We start from the raw sequence: 18,520 nt of genomic DNA on the forward strand, positions 1-18,520 counted from the left end.
AGCCGCCTGATTCGCGGACTACGGGCCTCGGCGCGATGCAACCTGGGAGCTGTAGTTTTCCTGGGCCTCTGAGACGCCTGGGGGTTGGTGAGGAGCGGAGGGGCTCAGGCAACTCGGCAGGGATGGGGACTCCGGTATATGGGAGGGCTAAGTCACTGTTAGGGCCACAAGGGCTCTCGAATCTTCCAGGGCCTGTCCGGGAACTCCGAGATACTTTGGAGAGCGAAGCTGAAGCCTCGGCCAACATTGCACGCCCTGCCTTGCGGAGCGGGGGCTCTAGGTCCCGTCTTCCCCGCGGCTCCGCCTGTAACTGGGGCCCGTCGAGCGGAATGCGAAGAACTCAGCCCTCCTCAACCAATGGGAAGACGAGAATTCTGTGTGTTGGGCGTGGCTGGAAAGATTGGCAGGCGAGGGCCCGCCTCGGCGCCTAGGTCCAGGGTGAAGGGTGCTGGCGCGGACGCTGTCATGGCTGCACGATCTGTCACTCTCGGCATCGACCTGGGCACCACGTCTGTGAAGGCGGCCCTGGTGGAGGCCGCACCCGGCGACCCTTCCGGGTTCGTGGTACTGGCGAGCTGTGCTCGGGCTGCGCACGCCGAGACGGCGGCCCAGAGCGCGGCGGCGGGGCCCCAGGTGAGGCAGCTCCCTGGAGCCGCACCGCCTCCGGGAGCCTCCGGACACCCTCTCCCTCCTCAATGACGTCTCCCTGACTGCTCCAGCCTGCCTGATCTCTGCTTGCCTGATGCAACTCCCTCGATTCGATAGCTCTGCTCCCAGGAGCTTTCCCACCTGCTGGCACCGATCTAGCCACTCTTGAGCCTTCTTTGGAAGCCTTGCCCTTGGCGCTAGATCCCCGTGCTCTCTGCCCTTCACCTTCTGTACCCTGACCTGCGGGAAAATTGCTCTCCTGCTTATGGAGTGATCTCAGGCCACCTTCTCATTCTTGTGGCTCTCTGCTCCTCACATCTGCCCCGTGTCCTCAAATTCAGGATTCAGTTTGTTTCCTAGGGCAGTGTCTGGGTTTTCCTTGAGAAATCAGATGCAAAACCAGGTGTAACCTGCCCCTCTCTCATCCCACAGCTATAGATTGTGGGTGGAGGAACTCAAACATTTGGCTAGCAAAAGTTCCTTGACCCCAAAGGCTGAGAGAGCTTGGAGGAAAGACATTAGGACAGGTTGACATTGAGAAGTTCAGATTGATATTTCTGCACAAAAACTAGTGTCTTGTGAAAGCTAAGTGACTAAGTGACTAAGTGAAGCCGCTCAGTTGTGTCCGACTCTTTGCGACCCCGTGAACTGTAGCCTACCAGGCTCCTCTGTCCATGGGATTCTCTAGGCAAGAGTACTGGAGTAGGTTGCCAGCTATGAGATAGAAATTGAGAATTTCACCACAGTGTGCTCAGTTGTAAGAGGTGGGTGCAGAAAGGATGTTAATCCTCAGAGATGGAGTCCATTAATTCCCTGAAAAAGGTAGCTCAATGTTCAATTCTTTGATAATAGAAATTAATATCAAGGAACTTTCTTTGTAACCTCATGACTTTCTGGATCTCTGCTTGTTCTTATAATTGAAATAGATAACCTCTATGGCCACTGCCGGCCACAAAGCTCGATTTTCTGAGCCAAACCCCATTCCCAAGAACTTTGTTTTTCACAAGCTCTTGCTGCATAACTGGTCTCAGTTCTTTAGGGTTCACACTCCATCTTTTTTTTTTTTGGCTGCATTTTGCATCATGTTGGATCTTAGTTCCCCAACCAGGGTTCAAACCCAGGCCCTCCTCAGTGAAAGTGTAGAGTTCTAACCACAGGGCTTCCAGGGGAGTCCCCAGAGTCCATCTTGCTCAGAAGCACTTCAGAGGATAAAGATTTCAGGAGCACATTTTCACAGAGTCTTTCAAAATTAGTTTGGTTGGAGCATCAGGGCATTTTAGTATCGTTATCTCACTTCATGGACCTTGACATGGAGGCAACGTCAGCTTGGACCCCATTGGGGTGAGCAGCAGAGCCAAGAAACCAGGAAGTGGGTTTTAGGCAGCGCCGTTTTTCTCTTGAGATAGTGCTACTTCTTGGCTCTAGACGTAGGGCCACATTCCCCACTTCCTCCAGTGTTCAGCATGCTGTTCTCTGTTTACAGGCACACCCAGTGCTCCACACCTGCCTAAGGAGGGGCTTAGGAGATGTTCATAATAGCGCCTCCCTTGCATCCTCTGCATGTGTGCTGCGCTCTGGGACAAACAGCACTACTGTAATTTCACCTGGAGCAGGATTTCTCAACCTTGGCACTGTTGATACTAGACGGCAGGATGATTCTTTGTTGTGAGGGGCTGTCCTGTACGTTGTAGGTTATTTAATAGCATCCCTGGCCTCTAACCCATTGCAAGCTGGTAGAACCCTCCTCCCCAGCTGCAACACCCCCAAATATCTCCATATTGCTAAATGCCCCCTAGGGGACAAAAATCATCCCTGGAGTAAGAACTACTGATCTATAGAAACCCCTGATAGTTCTGTTCCATCCTCCTGTCCACATTTCTTACTCTTTAGAAGGATTGTGTACTCCATGGCCAAATTTGGCAACTATGTGGAAGGTCAGACGTTTAGCTCTTTGCAGATTTAAAATAGCTGGATTTTTGAGGGAAACTCCTTCTACCCCCTTTTCTTTGGCTGTGCTGCATGGCTTGTGGGATCTTACTTCCCAGACCAGGGATCAAACCCAGGCCCACAGCAGTAAAAGTGCTGAGTCCTAACCACTGAATTGCCAGGAAATTCCCTCTGCAACGCTTTCTGTGCTATTAATTTTTCCTTTCTGGGCCTCCATTTTCCCCTCTGTAAAAGGAGTGGGGAGGAGGAGGGTTGAATGAGTTCTTAAGCTCTTTTTTTTCCCTCCAATCTGAAGCTCTAGGATTTGATCTGGATTTAGACCACTTGATATTCCGAACCAAGGAATGGGGGCAGCACCTGTGTTATTACACTGTGGGTGTACCCATTGTCTGTCCAAGAACTACTCCCCCGTCACACTCACCACTAAAACTCGCTGTACACTGACTGCCTCCTTGTCTTCACTCCATCCAGCCTGTTCCCCTCCTCCGCTGTCCCTATCCACACAGCTCACCCACTTTGGGCCCATATAGAGAACAGCTTCTCTGTTCTGGGTTCATGCACCATCTGACAGCCACATGGGAACTCTGTAAACCAGCACTGTCCAATGGAAATGTGAGTCTCATGTAGTTTTCAGTTTTCTGGCAGCCACGTTAAAAAAACAGTAAAAAGGAACCCTGAAATTAATTTACATTGCCTGTTTTATGTAACCCAATGTATCCAAATGTATCATTTCAATATGTAATAATATGAAATTATTAATGAGAGATTGTGCTTTATTTTTTTTCTTACTAAATCTGAAATTTGGTGTGTAGTTTTCAATGTGGACTGGCCTTGTGTGGCTAATCACTGCTGTGTTGGACAGGGCAGGTGTAAACAAATGTCTCTTCCCTGGTTCCTTCTTCCTTTGCCTGCTGTCTTAGTTCTTCCCTCCTGGGGGATCATGCTCATCTATGCAGCCTCTTTCTGCCCTGTCTTTTACTGCCCAGTCAGTTCTCCTGTAGTCTCTTGTGCATAAAGAGTCTTGTTAGGAGACTTCCCTGGCAGTCCAGTAGTTAAGACTCCAAACTTCCATTGCGGGAGGCACGGGTTCAATTTCTAGTCTGAGAAATAAGATCCCTCATGCCGAGTTCAGTTCAGTTCAGTTGCTCAGTTGTGTCCGACTCTTTGCGACTTCATGGACTGCAGCACACCAGGCTTCCCTGTCCATCACCAACTCCCAGAACTTGCTCAAACTCATGTTCATTGAGTCGGTGATGCTATCCAGCCATCTCACCCTCTGTCGTTGCCTTCTTCTCCTGCCTTCAATCTTCCCCAGCATCAGGGTCTTTTCTAAGGAGTCAGTTCTTTGAATCAGGTGACCGAAGTATTGGAGTTTCAGCTTCAGCATCAGTCCTTCCAATGAATACTTTCAGGGTTGATTTCCTTTAGGGTTGACTAGTTAATTGACCACACCACGCCGAGTGGTTCAGTCCAAAAAAAGAGGCTTGTTAGGATGTGGGGCTGCCTCCTCAAGAAAATGCTCTGTGCTGTCTGCTCAGTCTTTGCTCCATCCTACCCCTCCTCACCTTCCTTCTTTCTAATCCTTTGGTCATATCTGTTTGGAGCCAAGAACTGCCACAGCCCAAGGCCAGCTGACAGACGAAGTGCTAGCTCCAAGGAGGGGAGGCCTGCACTGCCCGTGGAGCAAATTCTGGCCCCCTCAGCACATTCAGGAAATGCCTGCCTGAATGTGATCAGAAGCAACCACTAGCACCTCATGTCAGGTGCTTTAGTCCAGGAAGCCTTTCTTCTCTTTCTTTTAAAAAATAAGTTACAAGTTTTTTTATTTTTACAATTTTTATTTATTTATTTGTCTGCACCAGATCTTGGTTGTGGCATGAGGGATCTTCAGTTGCAGCATGCAAACTCTTAGCTGTGGCAAATTTGATAGAGTTCCCTGACTAGATCTGAAGCCTGAGCCCCTGGCATTGGGAGCTCGGAGTCTTAGCCACTGGACCACCAGGGAAGTCCCTAGGAAAGTTCTCTTGTTTACATCTTTCCTGCTGTGTTCCATCCTTTTTCTACCCCAGCGTTCCAGGTACCTTGCCTTATTTCCCCTTGCAGCGCATCTTTCTTGTGCCTTCCTGTCCTGCTGGACTATAGGGCTTCCCTGGTAGCTCAGCTGGTAAAGAATCCACCTGTGATGCAGGAGATCCCAGTTCAATTCCTGGGTCCAGAAGACCCCCTGAAGAAGGGGTAGGCTACCCACTCCAGTATTCTTGGGCTTCTCTGTTGGCTCAGTTGGTAAAGAATCCACCTGCGATGCAGGAGACCTGGGTATGATCCCTGGGTTGGGAAGCTTCCCTGGAGGAGGGGATGCAATCCACTCCAGTATTCCTGCCTGGAGAATCCCCATGGACAGAGGAGCCTGGCGGACTGCAGTCCATGAGGTTGCAGAGAATCAGACATGACTGAGTGACTAAGCACAGCACAGAGCACGGCTGGACTGTAAGTGCCTGTAGGGCAGGGCAGCACTTTTCTCAGCTCAGACTGTTCCACAGCAAGGGCCAGAGTCTGGCCATTGGTTGAACTTGAGCTGCAGTGGCTCCTCATCTCTAAGTGAAGTCGCTCAGTCGTGTCTGACTCTTTGCGACCCCATGGATTGTAGCCCACCAGGTTCCTGCTTCCATGGGATTTCCCAGGCAAGAATGCTGGAATTGGTTGCCATTTCCTTCTCCAGGGGATCTTCCCGACCCAGGGATCAAACCTGGGTCAAGCCCTCCCTCATTGGTAAAGGGAGGAGTGGAACCTTACCCACCACATTCCTACTCCAGGAGGAGGTGGTGGAGACCCCTCGGGCCCACATTTCACCCTTGAGGCCCAGTCAGCAGGTCCTGGAAGTGACCTCGGGGGAATTAGCTAGGCAGCCCCCACGCAGGAAGTCCCTGCCGCCTCTGTCTTCCTCTCCTCCCAGTGTGTGTGCCTCTGCCCAGCATGTCCTATTCTGTTTCCAGGGGCAAGAACAGGATGTGAGGAGAATCATCCAGGCCCTCCACGAGTGTCTTGCTGCCCTTCCCCGGCAGCAGCTACGGAAGGTCTGTGGCATCGGCGTGTCAGGGCAGATGCATGGAGTCGTGTTTTGGAAAACAGGCCAAGGTATGCTGGGCTTGGGGGCAATCATGTTCTGTTAACAGTCACCCTGTGGGCGTGGGTTCTATCCCTGTTCTGTGACTAAGATCCCACATGCCTCCAGGACAAAAAAACCCAGTGTTAAACAGAAGCAATATTGTAACAAGTTCAATGTTGTTGTTTAGTTGCTCAGTCCTGTTGGACTCTTTTGCAACCCCATGGACTGTAGCCTGCCAGGCTCCTCTGTCCATGGAATTCTCCAGGCAATTATACTGGAGTGGGTAGCCATTTCCTCCTCCAGGGGATCTTCTTGATCCAGGAATCGAACCCTTGTCTCCTGCATTGCAGGCAGATTCTTTATCACAGAGCCACCAGGGAAACCCTATAAAGACTTTAATAATGGTCCACACTGAAACAAAACAAAGCAAAAGCAGTCACCCTGTGGTCTTCGATGGCCTCAGCCTGTGGCACGGCTGAAAGCAGGAATTTGGTTCCCTGCCCAGAGACTGAAGTCAGAGTGAGGCAGTGAGAGAGCTGAATCCTAGCCCCGAGACCCATAGCCAGGGACAAGGTCCTGGTCTGTCAGCTTTGTAGAAAGGAATTTCCACAAAGATACAAAAAGTAGTGAAACAAGTACATTGTTTGCTAGGAGGAAAAAGGGTATGTGTGGATAGATGCACAGCTGGGCTCAGGGAAAGAGTTGTGCCCTTGTGGTAGTTTGAATCACTTATATGGGGCATTTCTTCTGGTTTCCTCTGGCTGCCAATCACCTTGCTTTGCCATGTTTAGTTTATCTCAGGGTCCTCCCCTGTGTGCATGCTCATCTCTTAGCTGAGGTGGATTCTAGGGAAGAGGCCTATGGGAATGCTGACATCACCTACTATGGGGTGGCACTCTCTCCCTTTTTGACCCCTGAGGAGCCGTTTTACGCTTGTGTAGTTGGGAAGGTCTCCTTGACCTCAAGAATGAGAAATATGTGGTCTCTCTCTTTCTTTTCTGGCTACAAGGCATGTGGGATTGTGGGATCTTAGTTCCCAGACCTTAGTTCCCATGGGTCAAACCTGTGCCCCCTGCATTGGAAGCACGGAGTCTGAACCACTGGATTGTCAGGGAAGTCTCGGCCTCTTATTAACCTTTTATCTGAGCAGGGTGCAGCTCCCCTTCGCTCCTGCTTTTATCTTCGTCTTGGAGTGTCTGTCTACAGGGGACAAACTCCAGCTGCTCAGCCTGGGGCTCATCTATCTTCTGTCTCACCAGGAACCAGAAACGTGCTGCCAAAGACTCCCTGTGAAGGGTCAGGCTGTCCTCTTGCGTTTTGTGAGCATCCTGTCCTGTTCAAAGATGTAATAAATTGAACTGTCCACTCACACATTATGAACAGGGAGAGGGTGAAGAGTGAGTCCTCTCTGATTCTCTGTTGGATTCAGTCGAGTGGATTTTTTTCATAGCTTTCTCTTTCTTTGTACCAGTATCTCGGAGCATCAGTGCCAACACCAAGAGATTAGTGTAGCTGCAGGAGATATCAAGACACAGAGGAAACTTTTCTGCATTTGAGCATGGTTTTTGTTGTTTAACATCATCACAGATATTCGTGAATTTTCAGTTCCACGTCCTTTTCATGGGCACCGTTGCTAAGCATTATTTTGTTGGGTATTTATTTCAGAAGGTCTGCCACAGTGTAGATGTGGGTGGCTTGTTCTGTTTGGCCTCCAGGAGGGGAATTAAGCCAGCAAAACAGCAACGAGCACTTTGCATGCCAGGTGCGGAGCTAAGGGCGTTACCTGTGTGATCTCATCAAATTTTCCCAACATCCTTATGATGTAGGTGACATTATTGTCCCTCTTGAGCAGATGAGAAGTGGAGGTTCAGAGAGATTATAAAATAATATGCTTAGGGTCACATGACAGCAAGTGGTGACTCCAGCTTTCAAACCCAAGTCTGTCTGACTTCAGACACCTGAACTTTGAAAGGTCTCTGGGAGGACCAGAGCCACACAAGGATACACTAGCTCAACGAAGGGAGGAACAGCCCAACAGAATGTCCAAGGAAGGAAGGATCAGGCTCCTGGAGGAAGCTGTGAGTTTCTGTTATGGCAAGCATGAAGAAAAATTTTTAAAAATTCTGAAATGTTCAGGACTTCCCACGTGGCTCAGTGGTAAAGAATCCACCTGCCAATGCAGAAGACATGGTTTTGATTCCTGGTTCGGGAAGAGCCCACGTGCTGCCAAACAGTTAAACCTGTGCACCCCAACTACTGAGCCTGTGCTCTCGAGCCCGTGGGCCACAACTTCTGAGTCCACTGCCCTAGAGCCTGTGCTTCTGCAACAAGAGAAGCCACCTCAATGAGAGGCCCATACACTGTACTGAAGAGCAGCCCCCGCTGTCCGCACCTGGAGAAAAACCCGTGATGTAGTGGGTAGCCTTTCCCTTCTCCAGGGACTCTCCCCAACCCAGAAATTGAACCAGGGTATACTGCATTGCAGGCAGATTCTTTACCAACTGAGCTATCAGGGAAGCTCCGATGAAGACCCAGCACAGCCATAAATAAATAAATAAAATTATATATATATATATATATGTTCTACATAGACATAAAAGTAGGGAGAACAGTGTTGTTATAAATCAACAGACACCCATCACCCAGCTTCAAAAATATCAACATTTTACTGCAAGTGTTTTAAGCAGAGGATGATGGCTACTGGGGGAGGGATTGTAGTTAAGATCTGAACATGGGATTCACCCCTCCTTTGCCTGGAGAATCAGTGATTCCGATTCCCCTGGGACAAGTGAGTGGCAACCTGCCTTTGAGCAGCTTGACCGAGGTCTGGTGATGCAGCCTTTGATCAGTCCCCAGGATGGGCCTGGATAAGCGCAGAAGTCAGCCCAGGCCCTCCCCCTCCTCCTTTCCCATTGTCTGCCCATTTCAGGCCAGCAGGGACCGCGGGAGCTGCTTGGCTCCAATCAGTAGCAAGAGCCAAAGGCTGGTCATGGTGTTAGTGCTGACCTCTCGGGGAGAGTCTAGGTTGTAAAAGCTTTTTAAACTCCTTAATTTTGCATTAATGAGAATAAACGTCCTTTTAATACTAAAACCCTTCCCAGAGAGGACAGCAGAGATCTAATGATTGTGGTCTGGTCACACGCCTTCCCTTCTGCCCATCTCCTGGACCCTGTAACAACCACACAAACCATCATCCATATGGGTGGAGAGAGCTTCTTAATATTTCATGGAGCCCGCCCGCCCACCTGCTTGGTTTGGTTTCTGTTTATGGGAAGGAGGAGAGCCACCATTTGACCATGATGATAACCCGCTTAGCGGAGTGAGTGAAATCCTATTTGAGATCAAGTTGTTCTGCTTTTAACAGTGGCCATAATTCGGTTTGATTTCAGAATCTGCAATACTTGAGGCTCCTTGCTGGGCCCCATGGGAGACATAGGAATGGGGATTCAGCCCTCCTCTGCCAGGGCTCACTCAAGGTGGTCGGCACAGACGGGCACCAGTAACCCGAGCAGGGAGCTAAGTGCCTCCATGAGGGCACAGGCGAGCCCATTGGAGGAGAGGACAGGGAATGACTAGTGTCTTTTGAGAGACCTGTGGTTATGCCAGTTTCCACATTCCATTTTCAGGCTCAGTAATGGCAGGAGACAAGTGGGGATCATAAAACCAAGCTAAAAGGCCAGCAGCAGGCAGGGAGAAAATTTTCAGCAGTGTATAGTAGACAAAGGATGAAGCTGGGGGCCTATGAAGAATGGGTAACAAAGAAAGGACCAATGGCCCTGTAGACTAATAGGCAAAGGAAACCAATAGGCAGATGTTAGAAGAGAAAGTACAAATAGCTAATAAGCACTTGAAAAGATGCTCGATGTCACTATTAATTAGGGAAATGCAGATGAAAATAACAGTGAGAAGTCATTTCTCCTCTCAGTGGATTGTGAGAAATCAGTTTGAGAATGTCAAGAGTTGGCAAAGGGGGTGGAAAATTGGTTTTTTAAAATACTGTTCCTGGGGGTTTCCCTGGACACCGGTTTGATCCCTGATCTGGGAATATTCCACATGCCTCCAAGCAACTAAGTTTGTGAGCCACAACTGTTGAGCCTGTGCTCTAGAGCTCTTATCACACATATGTTGTAAGGCAAATATGTAGATTAAATAAATTAATATTTTGAAAATGCTTTGAACAATCCCTGGTACATGGTAAGAACTCTGTTTTATAACACAGACAAAATAAAAATGATAGTCCTAGAAGTTTTTTAAAAAGGGTCAAAAGAGTGTTGGAAGCAGATAAAAGGGTTGAAAAAAAAAAGCTGCAGATGTCCAGCTTCAGTGCAGGGGTTAGACTCCCAGCTTTAGGCAGAAATGTGACTTTGAGGGTAGATTACCCTAAAGGGGGGGCCATCCCATTGCCCGCTTACTCCTATTTTCCAGGTGAAACTTAAAAAGGTTCAGGTGCATACATTTGTGACCACCTCCCTGCTCTTTTTCTTTTTTTAAAAAATAACTTTTATTGGAGTAGAGTTGATTTACAATTCTGTGTTAGTTTCAGATATGCAGCAAAGTGAATCAGTGATACATATACCGATACCCACTCTTTTTTGGATTCTTTTCCCATATAGTTGATTACAGTGTTTTGAGTAGAGCTCCCTGTGCTATACAGTAGGTCCTTATTAGTTATGTATTTTTAAAAAATAAAAATCTTGTTTATTTGTTTGGCTGTCCCGGGTCTTTGTTGTGACACGCAGGACCTCTGATCTTCGTTGTGGTATGAAGAATCTTTAATTCCGCATGTGGGATCTAGTTCCCTGACCGGGGATCAAACCCAGGCCCCCTGCTTTGGGAGCATGGAGACTTAGCCACTGAACCACCAGGGAAGTCCCCAGTTATTGGTTTTATATATAATAGTTTGTATTTGTCCATCCCGACCTCCCGATTTATCCCTTCCCCTCCTCCTCTGTAACCATATTTGTTTTCTCCATCTGTGACTCTATTTCTGTTTTGTAAATAAGTTCATGGGTACCATTTTTTTTTTTTAAGATTCCACATATAAGCGCTGTCAAATGATATTTGTCCTGTGTCTGACTGACTTCACTCACTGTAACCATCTCTAGGACCATCCACTCCCTGCTCTTCTGGGTCCTGGCTAGGACCCCTGTGTGTGAATAAAGCATTGTCCTGGGTGATAAAGTCTGTCCTGTAACCTCACTAGCAGGGTAGTCTCAAGGACATGCTGCTGCCCATCAGTTGCCCTATTCTCCTTTTTTGCTCATCTTCCTTCCAGGCTGTGCATGGACAGAGGGAGAGGCCGCCCCTGTGTTCGAGCCTAGAGCTGTGAGCCACCTGGTCACGTGGCAGGATGGCCGGTGTAGCAGCGAGTTCCTGGCTTCTCTGCCCCAGCCGGAGTCCCATCTCAGCGTGGCCACGGGGTTTGGCTGTGCAACCATCTTCTGGCTTTTGAAAAATAGGTACGGACGACTGTTCTTTGAATCGGATGATGGATTTTCAGGGGAATGAGAGTGGCTAGCTGATGGCTCAGTGGGCAAAGAATCCACCTGCGGTGCAGGAGGCACAGGAGACGTGGGTCTGACCCCTGGGTCAGGGAAGGTCCCCTGGAGAAGGACATAGCAACCCAGTCCAGCATTTTTGCCTGGAAAATCCCATGGACAGAGGACCCTGGAGGGCTACGCTCCATACAACTGAGCCCAAGCACTATGATTTTGATGCAGGAGAGTGGCCAGGGAGCTGTACCTCTAGCCGGTCAGCATCACTCCACACTGGACTGTCCCTTAGTGAGCGTGGCCCTGCACAGGGTACAGTCTCAAGACCTAGACTTTCTCTACCACTGCTTCTTCATTTTGCAGAGGGGGCTTGTTGGTTATCTGCTTCTAACCCAGAGGGGAAAAGAAGGGGCCAGAGAGGGTAAGGGAGTTGCCAATGGTCACATGATGGGTTCATAGTGGGCTCAGCACTGCTAAGAATGGTTGATGTCCTGCTTTCCCAGGCATGATATGACCTCCTATGAATACCCTCCCCTAAGGCTGACTCCGGCCAGCTCGGCTTGGAGGCTTTTGGAGGTCCTCACCTTGGGAAGTTCGGCTGTGGGGGACTGTAGCCTGTGGGATTCTGGTCGCTGCCCAGTTATGTCATGTCTCGTCCACACTGCCCTCAGTTAGCTGCGGCTCGTGCTTCTCAGTCAATATTAAACCACGCTGAATTGTTTTGGGTGTGACAAACAGCCCAGAGTTCCTCAAGTCCTACGATACAGCTGGCACCATCCATGACTATGTGGTTGCCATGCTGTGCGGCTTGGCAAGACCCTTGATGTCCGACCAAAATGCTGCTAGCTGGGGCTATTTCAACACCAGGAGCCAAAGCTGGAACTTGGAGATGTGAGTATACCCTTGCAAGCTGGCTTGAGGCTGAAAGGTAGAATCTCTGAAGTGGGAGCTTCAGTGGGGTTTTCCCATCTGGGAGTAGTGGAGGATTCCATGAGGCCAAGAATCAGGTTCCAACAGCCCCCAGCCTGTTCCAGCCCCTGGGCATGGTTGGGCCGGACTGTAAGTGAAGTCCTTGGGGAAGGGTGCTGCCCACCATGCCAAGCTCTCCTGCTCCTCCACCATTGCCCGGGCCTGGGGTGCACTCCCCGGTTCCTTCTGAATCCCAGACCCAGCCCATAGATGCTAAACAACAACTTTCATTTTTAAATTTTATTTTATCTTATTTTTTTTAACTTTCTATTTTATATTGGGGTATAGTTGATTAACAATGTTGTGTTAGTTTCAGGTGTGTGACAAAGTAATTCAATTATACAAAAACATGTACCTATTTTTTCTTCAAATTATGTTCCCATTTAGGTTGTTACGTAACATTTAGCAGAGTTCTCTGTGCTGTGCAGTAGGTCCTTGTTGCTTTTCCATTTTATTTTATTTATTTTTTGAAGTAGAAAAGAATAACTTTATTGCTTTGTCAGGCAAAGGGGGTACACGGCAGGCTCCTGACCGTGAAAACTGTGTGTCCTCCAGTTATCCATTTTAAATATAGCAGTGTGTACATGTCCATCCCAAACTCCCTAACTATCCCTCCCACCACCATTTTATATATATATATATATTTTTTATGACACACACCTCTAAAAGCATTTCATTTATTTAATTTATTTTTAATATTTAATTTCTTTTAATAATAGCTTGTATGCATAGAGTTTTACATCTTTTATTAAATTTATTATAGGTATTTGACTGTTTTTGATAATATTTTAAATGCATTTTCTTTTTTAAAATTAATTTTTATCATAATATATTTAAAAGTACGGTTAAGAAATGGAAGGAGTAGGCTTGAGGGATACCTTTTAAATTCTTTTGAAACAATCATTTGCCTTTTCAGGTCCAGAGGTCCATAAATTCACTTCCTCCAGGTCCCCAATTCTGAGCTCTGTAATAAAACAAAAAGCGCCTGGTAGTTCAGGTAAAGGACTTTCTAGCATGTTTTATGAAATTGACAGCCCCATGTTCACTAACCCTGAGTGGTGACTACATTTGGCATTCAGGAGACTGATGGGTTTGACTTTGGTTTGGCCTGTGCTAACCAACTGTGACTTGGCTCTAAAACTCTGACTGCCCCCCTTCGCAGAGTGTTTGTGCTCCCCTCAAACACAGGAGGCCAGATGCCGATCTGCTTCTTAGCCAATCCTTTCCGATCACCTCTGCTTAAACTGGTTATGTTCTTCCTTGGAAGGCCCATCCCAAGCTCTTGAAAGCCAGTGTTCACTCTAAAAAACTCAAGACATCTCATGGATTTAAACAAAGGCAAAAGGGCCATCTGTACCAACACTGGATTCTGCCCTCTCTTCTTGAACGCGTGTCCCAAGGCACTTTCCTTTGCTCAGTTTCCTGGAAGCAACAGGAGACAGAAGAGCCAGTACCAGGTAGACAGGCTGTCCACTTTCGATTTGCAGACTGAGGGCCGCCGGCTTTCCCGTCCAGCTGCTCCCAGATGTAGCGGAGCCTGGCAGTGTGGCAGGAAGAACTTCGCAGGCCTGGTTTGAGATCCCAAGGGGGACACAGGTGGGCGTGGCCTTGGGTGATCTGCAGGCCTCCGTCTATTCCTGCATGGCCCAAAAGACCGATGCAGGTAAGTCTTTCTTTGGTTCTCTCCTCTAGTCTCTACTGGGGCCTCATAAGCCTCAGCTCTGTGTGAGGGTCTGAGGGGCACACATAGCCAGCCGTCTCAATGTCCTCTTGACTGTTGTCCTGCAAACATGAAAAATACCTTCGGGACTTCCCTGGTGGTCCAGTGGTTAAGACTTCGTGCTCTCCATACAGGGGGCCCAGGTTTGATCTCTGATCAAGGAACTAGATCTTGCATCTTGCAACTAAGAGCCCACAGGCTCTTAGTCCAATAAAAAACAAAACAAACAAACAAAAAACCCCACCATCATCCCTACAGGTGAAGCCCCTACCCAGGGAGCTTATCGTCTGGCAGGAAGAGCTCTGCCCTGAGCACAGCCAGTGCCTTTCTTTTCCAGGGCCAGGTGAGGAAAACGACTCTCTCTAGTTAGCTGGTTTCTGTGTGTCTCCCTGACCAAGGAAACAGATGAGTAGATTAGGGTTTTTGTTACTGTGTGTGTGTCAATGCAAGTTCTCTTGGATTTGATTAGAAGTGCAGATTTTCCTGTATTCGTGTGAGTCACAGTGAGGTAGAGGCTGCCCTCCAAGGCAGGGGTTGGCAAAGTTTTCCTGTAAAGGGCCAGGTAGTAAATATTTCAGGCTTTGTGGGCCATTTAGTTTCTGCCACAACTACTTACCTGCTGTTGGGGCAGAAAAGCAGCCTTAGCTAATGCATAAGTGAGTGAGTGTAGCTGTGTTCCAATAAAACTTTATTTATAGAGGCTGAAATGTGAATTTCATAAAATTTTCATGTCTCATGAAATAGTCTTCTTCTTTTCATTTCTTTTCAACCATTTAAAAAGGTAAGAATATCCCACTGGGATTGTAAAATGGTGCAGTCCCTTTGGAAAACAGTCTGACAGTTCTCCGAAAGTTAAGCATGGAATTACCATGACCCAGCAATTCCTCTCCTTGGTGTTTACCCAAGAGATTTGAAAACACGTGTCCACACAAAAACTTGTACACAATTTTTTCCCTGCAGCCTTATTCATAATAGCCAAAGATAGAAACAACCCAAATGTTCATCAACTGATAAGCGGATTTTTAAAATGTGGTATATCCACAGAGGTAACATGCTACAACATGGGAAGGAAAGTGAAAGGCCACATAGTGTGTGATTCCATTCCTGGGAAATGTCCAGAGTTGAATAGGCAAATTCAAAGAGACAGAAAGAAGGTTCATGGTTGTCAGGGGCTGGGAGTGGGGGTTGATTGCTAAACCGTAAGGGATTTCTTTCCAGAGTGGTAAAAATGTCCTAAAATTAGATCACAGTGATGTTTACCTGTGTATGTACTATAAACAGTGCATAAAGGAATATACTAGAAAGCACAGAACTGCACACTTGAAAAGGGTGCATTTTATGGTGAATTTATTTGAATTATAATACACCTCAATAAACTTATCATTAAAAATGATATATATATACAAAAGCCACTCTTAGCTCCTAGGCCATATAAAAACAGATGGCCAGGCTGGATATGGTCTGGGGGCTGTCATTTGCCCCTCCTGGGGTGGAGTAGACCTTGGACTTTGGGCCTGCCTGCCCCAGCAAGGTGTTGGCAGAGTGTATGTTTCATTTGATCCTCAGGGCAACCAGGCTGAGTGGGCCCACTTTGAGAGCCCTGCCTTGTTATCAAGGGGAACAGAGAATACATTCATCTTACTTGGGTTTTCTTTGTCATCACATCTTTTTTCCTCCATCAGTTAGAACTATTACAATTCAAACTTTAGTTTATAAACTGACCAGTACTATCCTTTGTTGTTGTTTAGTTGCTAAGTCACATCTGACTCTTTGCGACCCCATGGACTGTAGCCCTCCAGGGTCCTCTGTCCATGGGATTCTCCAGGCAAGGGTACTGGAGTGGGTGGTTCTATTTCTTTCTCCAGGGGATCTTCCTGACCCAGGGATGGAACCTGTCTCCTGTGTCTACTGTATTGGCAGGCAGGCTTTTTTTTTTTTTTAAACCACTAGTGCCACCTGGGAAGTCCAGTTGATTTATTTCAATTAGTCTCTGCCTCCTGAAAGGAGGAGTATCCAGAAATTTGTGGCACACTTCCCCAGCCCCACTGTGACTTGTAGCCTCTGAGTTAGCCCAACAGGCCTAACCTCTGCTTTCCTCGGACCCCAGTTCTCAACATCAGCACCTCGGTTCAGCTGGTAGCCTCCATGCCTTCAGGATTCCAGCCAGCGCAGACTGCAGACCCCGCAGCCCCAGTTGCCTACTTCCCATACTTCGACAGGACTTACCTGGCTGTGGCAGCGTCACTCAATGGGGGCAACGTGCTGGCCACGTTTGTCCACATGCTGGTCCAGTGGATGGCAGATCTAGGTAAGGGTGGTCCATTCAGGGGTGTGTTCTCTGCTTGTCCTGTCTCTGTGGCAGTGTCCTGGTGCTGAATGTGCAATAAACTTCTAGATTCAAGTCTCAGACGGAACCAGGTTCTGGCACCTTCCTTCCTTCTGTAGGGATCTGAGCTGGCAGCCTTCTTTACTCTCATCTTCTGAGCTGCCGTTGCCTACTCTCTTTTGAGAGTACTACTCCTAACCTTGACTGCGGAGTATCCTGATAGTCTGCCAGCTCTCCCTCACCCCACTGTGTTACTTTATGGGTCAATAAGCCTCTGGGCCCCATGTATTTGAGATTTGCCTTATTTCTTTTTTTCCTTACTTATTTGGCTGCACTGGGTCTTAGTTGCAGCACATAGGAGTTAAATGTGTTACTGACGAGACTCTACCGTGGCTTTTGGTTGGAGGTTCTCAGCGCTATTTTTATCCCTAGAAATGGTGAATATTTGACTTGGGGAAGGGGGATCCTGAGCATGGAATTTTGTAAAAGTTCCTCAGGTGGAACTTCCTTGGTGGTCCAGTGTCTGAGACTCTGCACTCCCAGTGCAGGGGACCCAGGTTCAATCCCTGGTCAGGGAATTAGATCCCACATGCTGTCACAACTAAGAGTTTGCACACCACAGCAAAGATTGAAGATCCCACGGGCTGCAACTAAGACCTGGCACAGCCAAATAAGTGAATAAAATATGTCTTTAAAAGTTCCCCAGGTGATTCTGATGCTCTCACCTGGTGGTAAGCACTGATCTAGAACCTTCTACTCAAAAAGCATGGTCCTCAGGCCAGCTGCACTGGCTTCCTCTGGGAGCTGATGACAAATGCAGAAGCTGAGGCCCCATCCCAGGCATACTGAGCCAGAAGCTGTATTTTAATAAGATCCTTGAGTGATTCAGAACTCCAAGCTCTGGTCTAGACTGATGGTTCTCAACCTTTGCTGAGGGGCAGGCTAGACTGTTGTCCTGGGATTTCTCTGACACCACTAATAAGTCTACTAGCAGCTGTGATGATACTTACTGATCAGTGTATGCATTTGGCCCACTTGGGAGCAAGCATCCCACAGCTGCGGGATGGTTAGGGCTCACATAGCATGTAAGTTCTCTCCCTGAAGGCTGGGTTGGGGTGAGCAGTGAGAGAGCTGGCTGGGGTCTGGGTCTGAGCACAGCCAGCCAGACTGTGTGAGTTCTGAGCCAGGAAGCAGCCCCCTACAGTGAAGAAGGGCAGCATGTCAACCCATTCCTGCCCCCTTGGGAACTCTATAGCCTGCACTCACAGGGGTGCCTGAACTCACACGACCTTCTCTGTCCCTGGCAGGCCTGGAGGTTGAAGAATCCACGGTATACTCACGCATGATCCAGGCAGCTGTCCAGCAGAGAGACACCTGCCTGACCATCACTCCAACAGTGCTGGGCGAGAGGCACCTGCCAGACCAGCTGGCCTCAGTGACCGGAATCTCCTCCTCTGACCTCTCCCTGGGGCACGTGACCCGGGCCCTGTGCAGGGGCATCATTCAGAACCTGCACTCGATGCTTCCATTTGGGCAGCTCCAGGAGTGGGGCGTGGAGAGGGTGATCGGCAGTGGGAGTGCACTGTCCAGGAACGAAGTGCTGAAGCAGGAGGTGCAGAGGGCATTCCCTCTGCCAGTGTCCTACGGACAGGATGTAGACGCAGCTGTGGGGGCCGCTCTGGTCATGCTCCAGAGAAGCCTTAGCCAGCAGAAGTCCTAGCACACTCGTTGGCCAGAGGACTGTTGCAAATTTTATCTAATTAACGTCCCTGACCCGATCTTGGGGGTCATCCTTTTCCTGGACAGCTCTGTGGGCAGCTTTTAAGCAATGCTTGTTCTTGGGGCCTCAAGAGTCACACACTCATAATGCAGCCAAGAATCATCAACCAGATCCCAAATCAGTGCCTTCTGAAACTCACCCGAGAGCTGGCTGCAAATGTAGAGAAAGAAAGAAGGAAAGAGAAAGAGAGAAGGAAAAGGAATGGTAACCCAGCATCCTGGTCAACAGGGTCACCTGTGATTCATCTGTAGGCGAAATAAATGTGGGCTTCAGACACCAAATATAATCTGGTGGTTGTGGGCTCCAACTAAGAACACCCCGTCCTATGTTCTCACAACACAGCTGGTTGAAGGCACAGAAGAGGGAAGGAAAGGTGGGTGACGTGACCAGCAAGGGGGACAGATGATGTATAGCCGCACCATTCAGGCATATTGTTTCCAAGAGTCTGGCCAGATAGCAGAAAGACGCTTTTCTAGGAGTGTGTCTGTGCAGCAATGTGTTTTTGCCCCTGCATGTCCCCAGGAGGCCTTCC

General features: G+C 48.4%; 1 protein-coding gene across 2 annotated transcripts; it reads left to right on the forward strand.

Annotated features, from left to right (window-relative positions):
• Positions 1-231: 231 nt before the first annotated feature.
• Positions 232-18,274, forward strand: SHPK (sedoheptulokinase). 2 transcript variants are annotated; one of them, XM_040243732.1, is made up of 7 exons: positions 232-633; positions 5,589-5,730; positions 10,977-11,160; positions 11,932-12,084; positions 13,650-13,825; positions 15,990-16,190; positions 17,516-18,274. In XM_040243732.1, exons 1-7 carry the CDS (start codon positions 358-360, stop codon positions 17,926-17,928), a joined length of 1,545 nt encoding a protein of 514 aa, XP_040099666.1. In that variant the 5' UTR covers positions 232-357; the 3' UTR covers positions 17,929-18,274. The 2 variants fall into 2 exon arrangements, with proteins under 2 accessions (XP_040099666.1, XP_040099667.1); XM_040243733.1 differs by lacking the exon at positions 232-633 and adding an exon at positions 2,866-3,207.
• Positions 18,275-18,520: the final 246 nt, after the last annotated feature.

Source organism: Oryx dammah, unplaced genomic scaffold (genome assembly GCF_014754425.2).
Source record: "Oryx dammah isolate SB20612 unplaced genomic scaffold, SCBI_Odam_1.1 HiC_scaffold_8, whole genome shotgun sequence".
NCBI classification, from domain to species: domain Eukaryota; kingdom Metazoa; phylum Chordata; class Mammalia; order Artiodactyla; family Bovidae; genus Oryx; species Oryx dammah.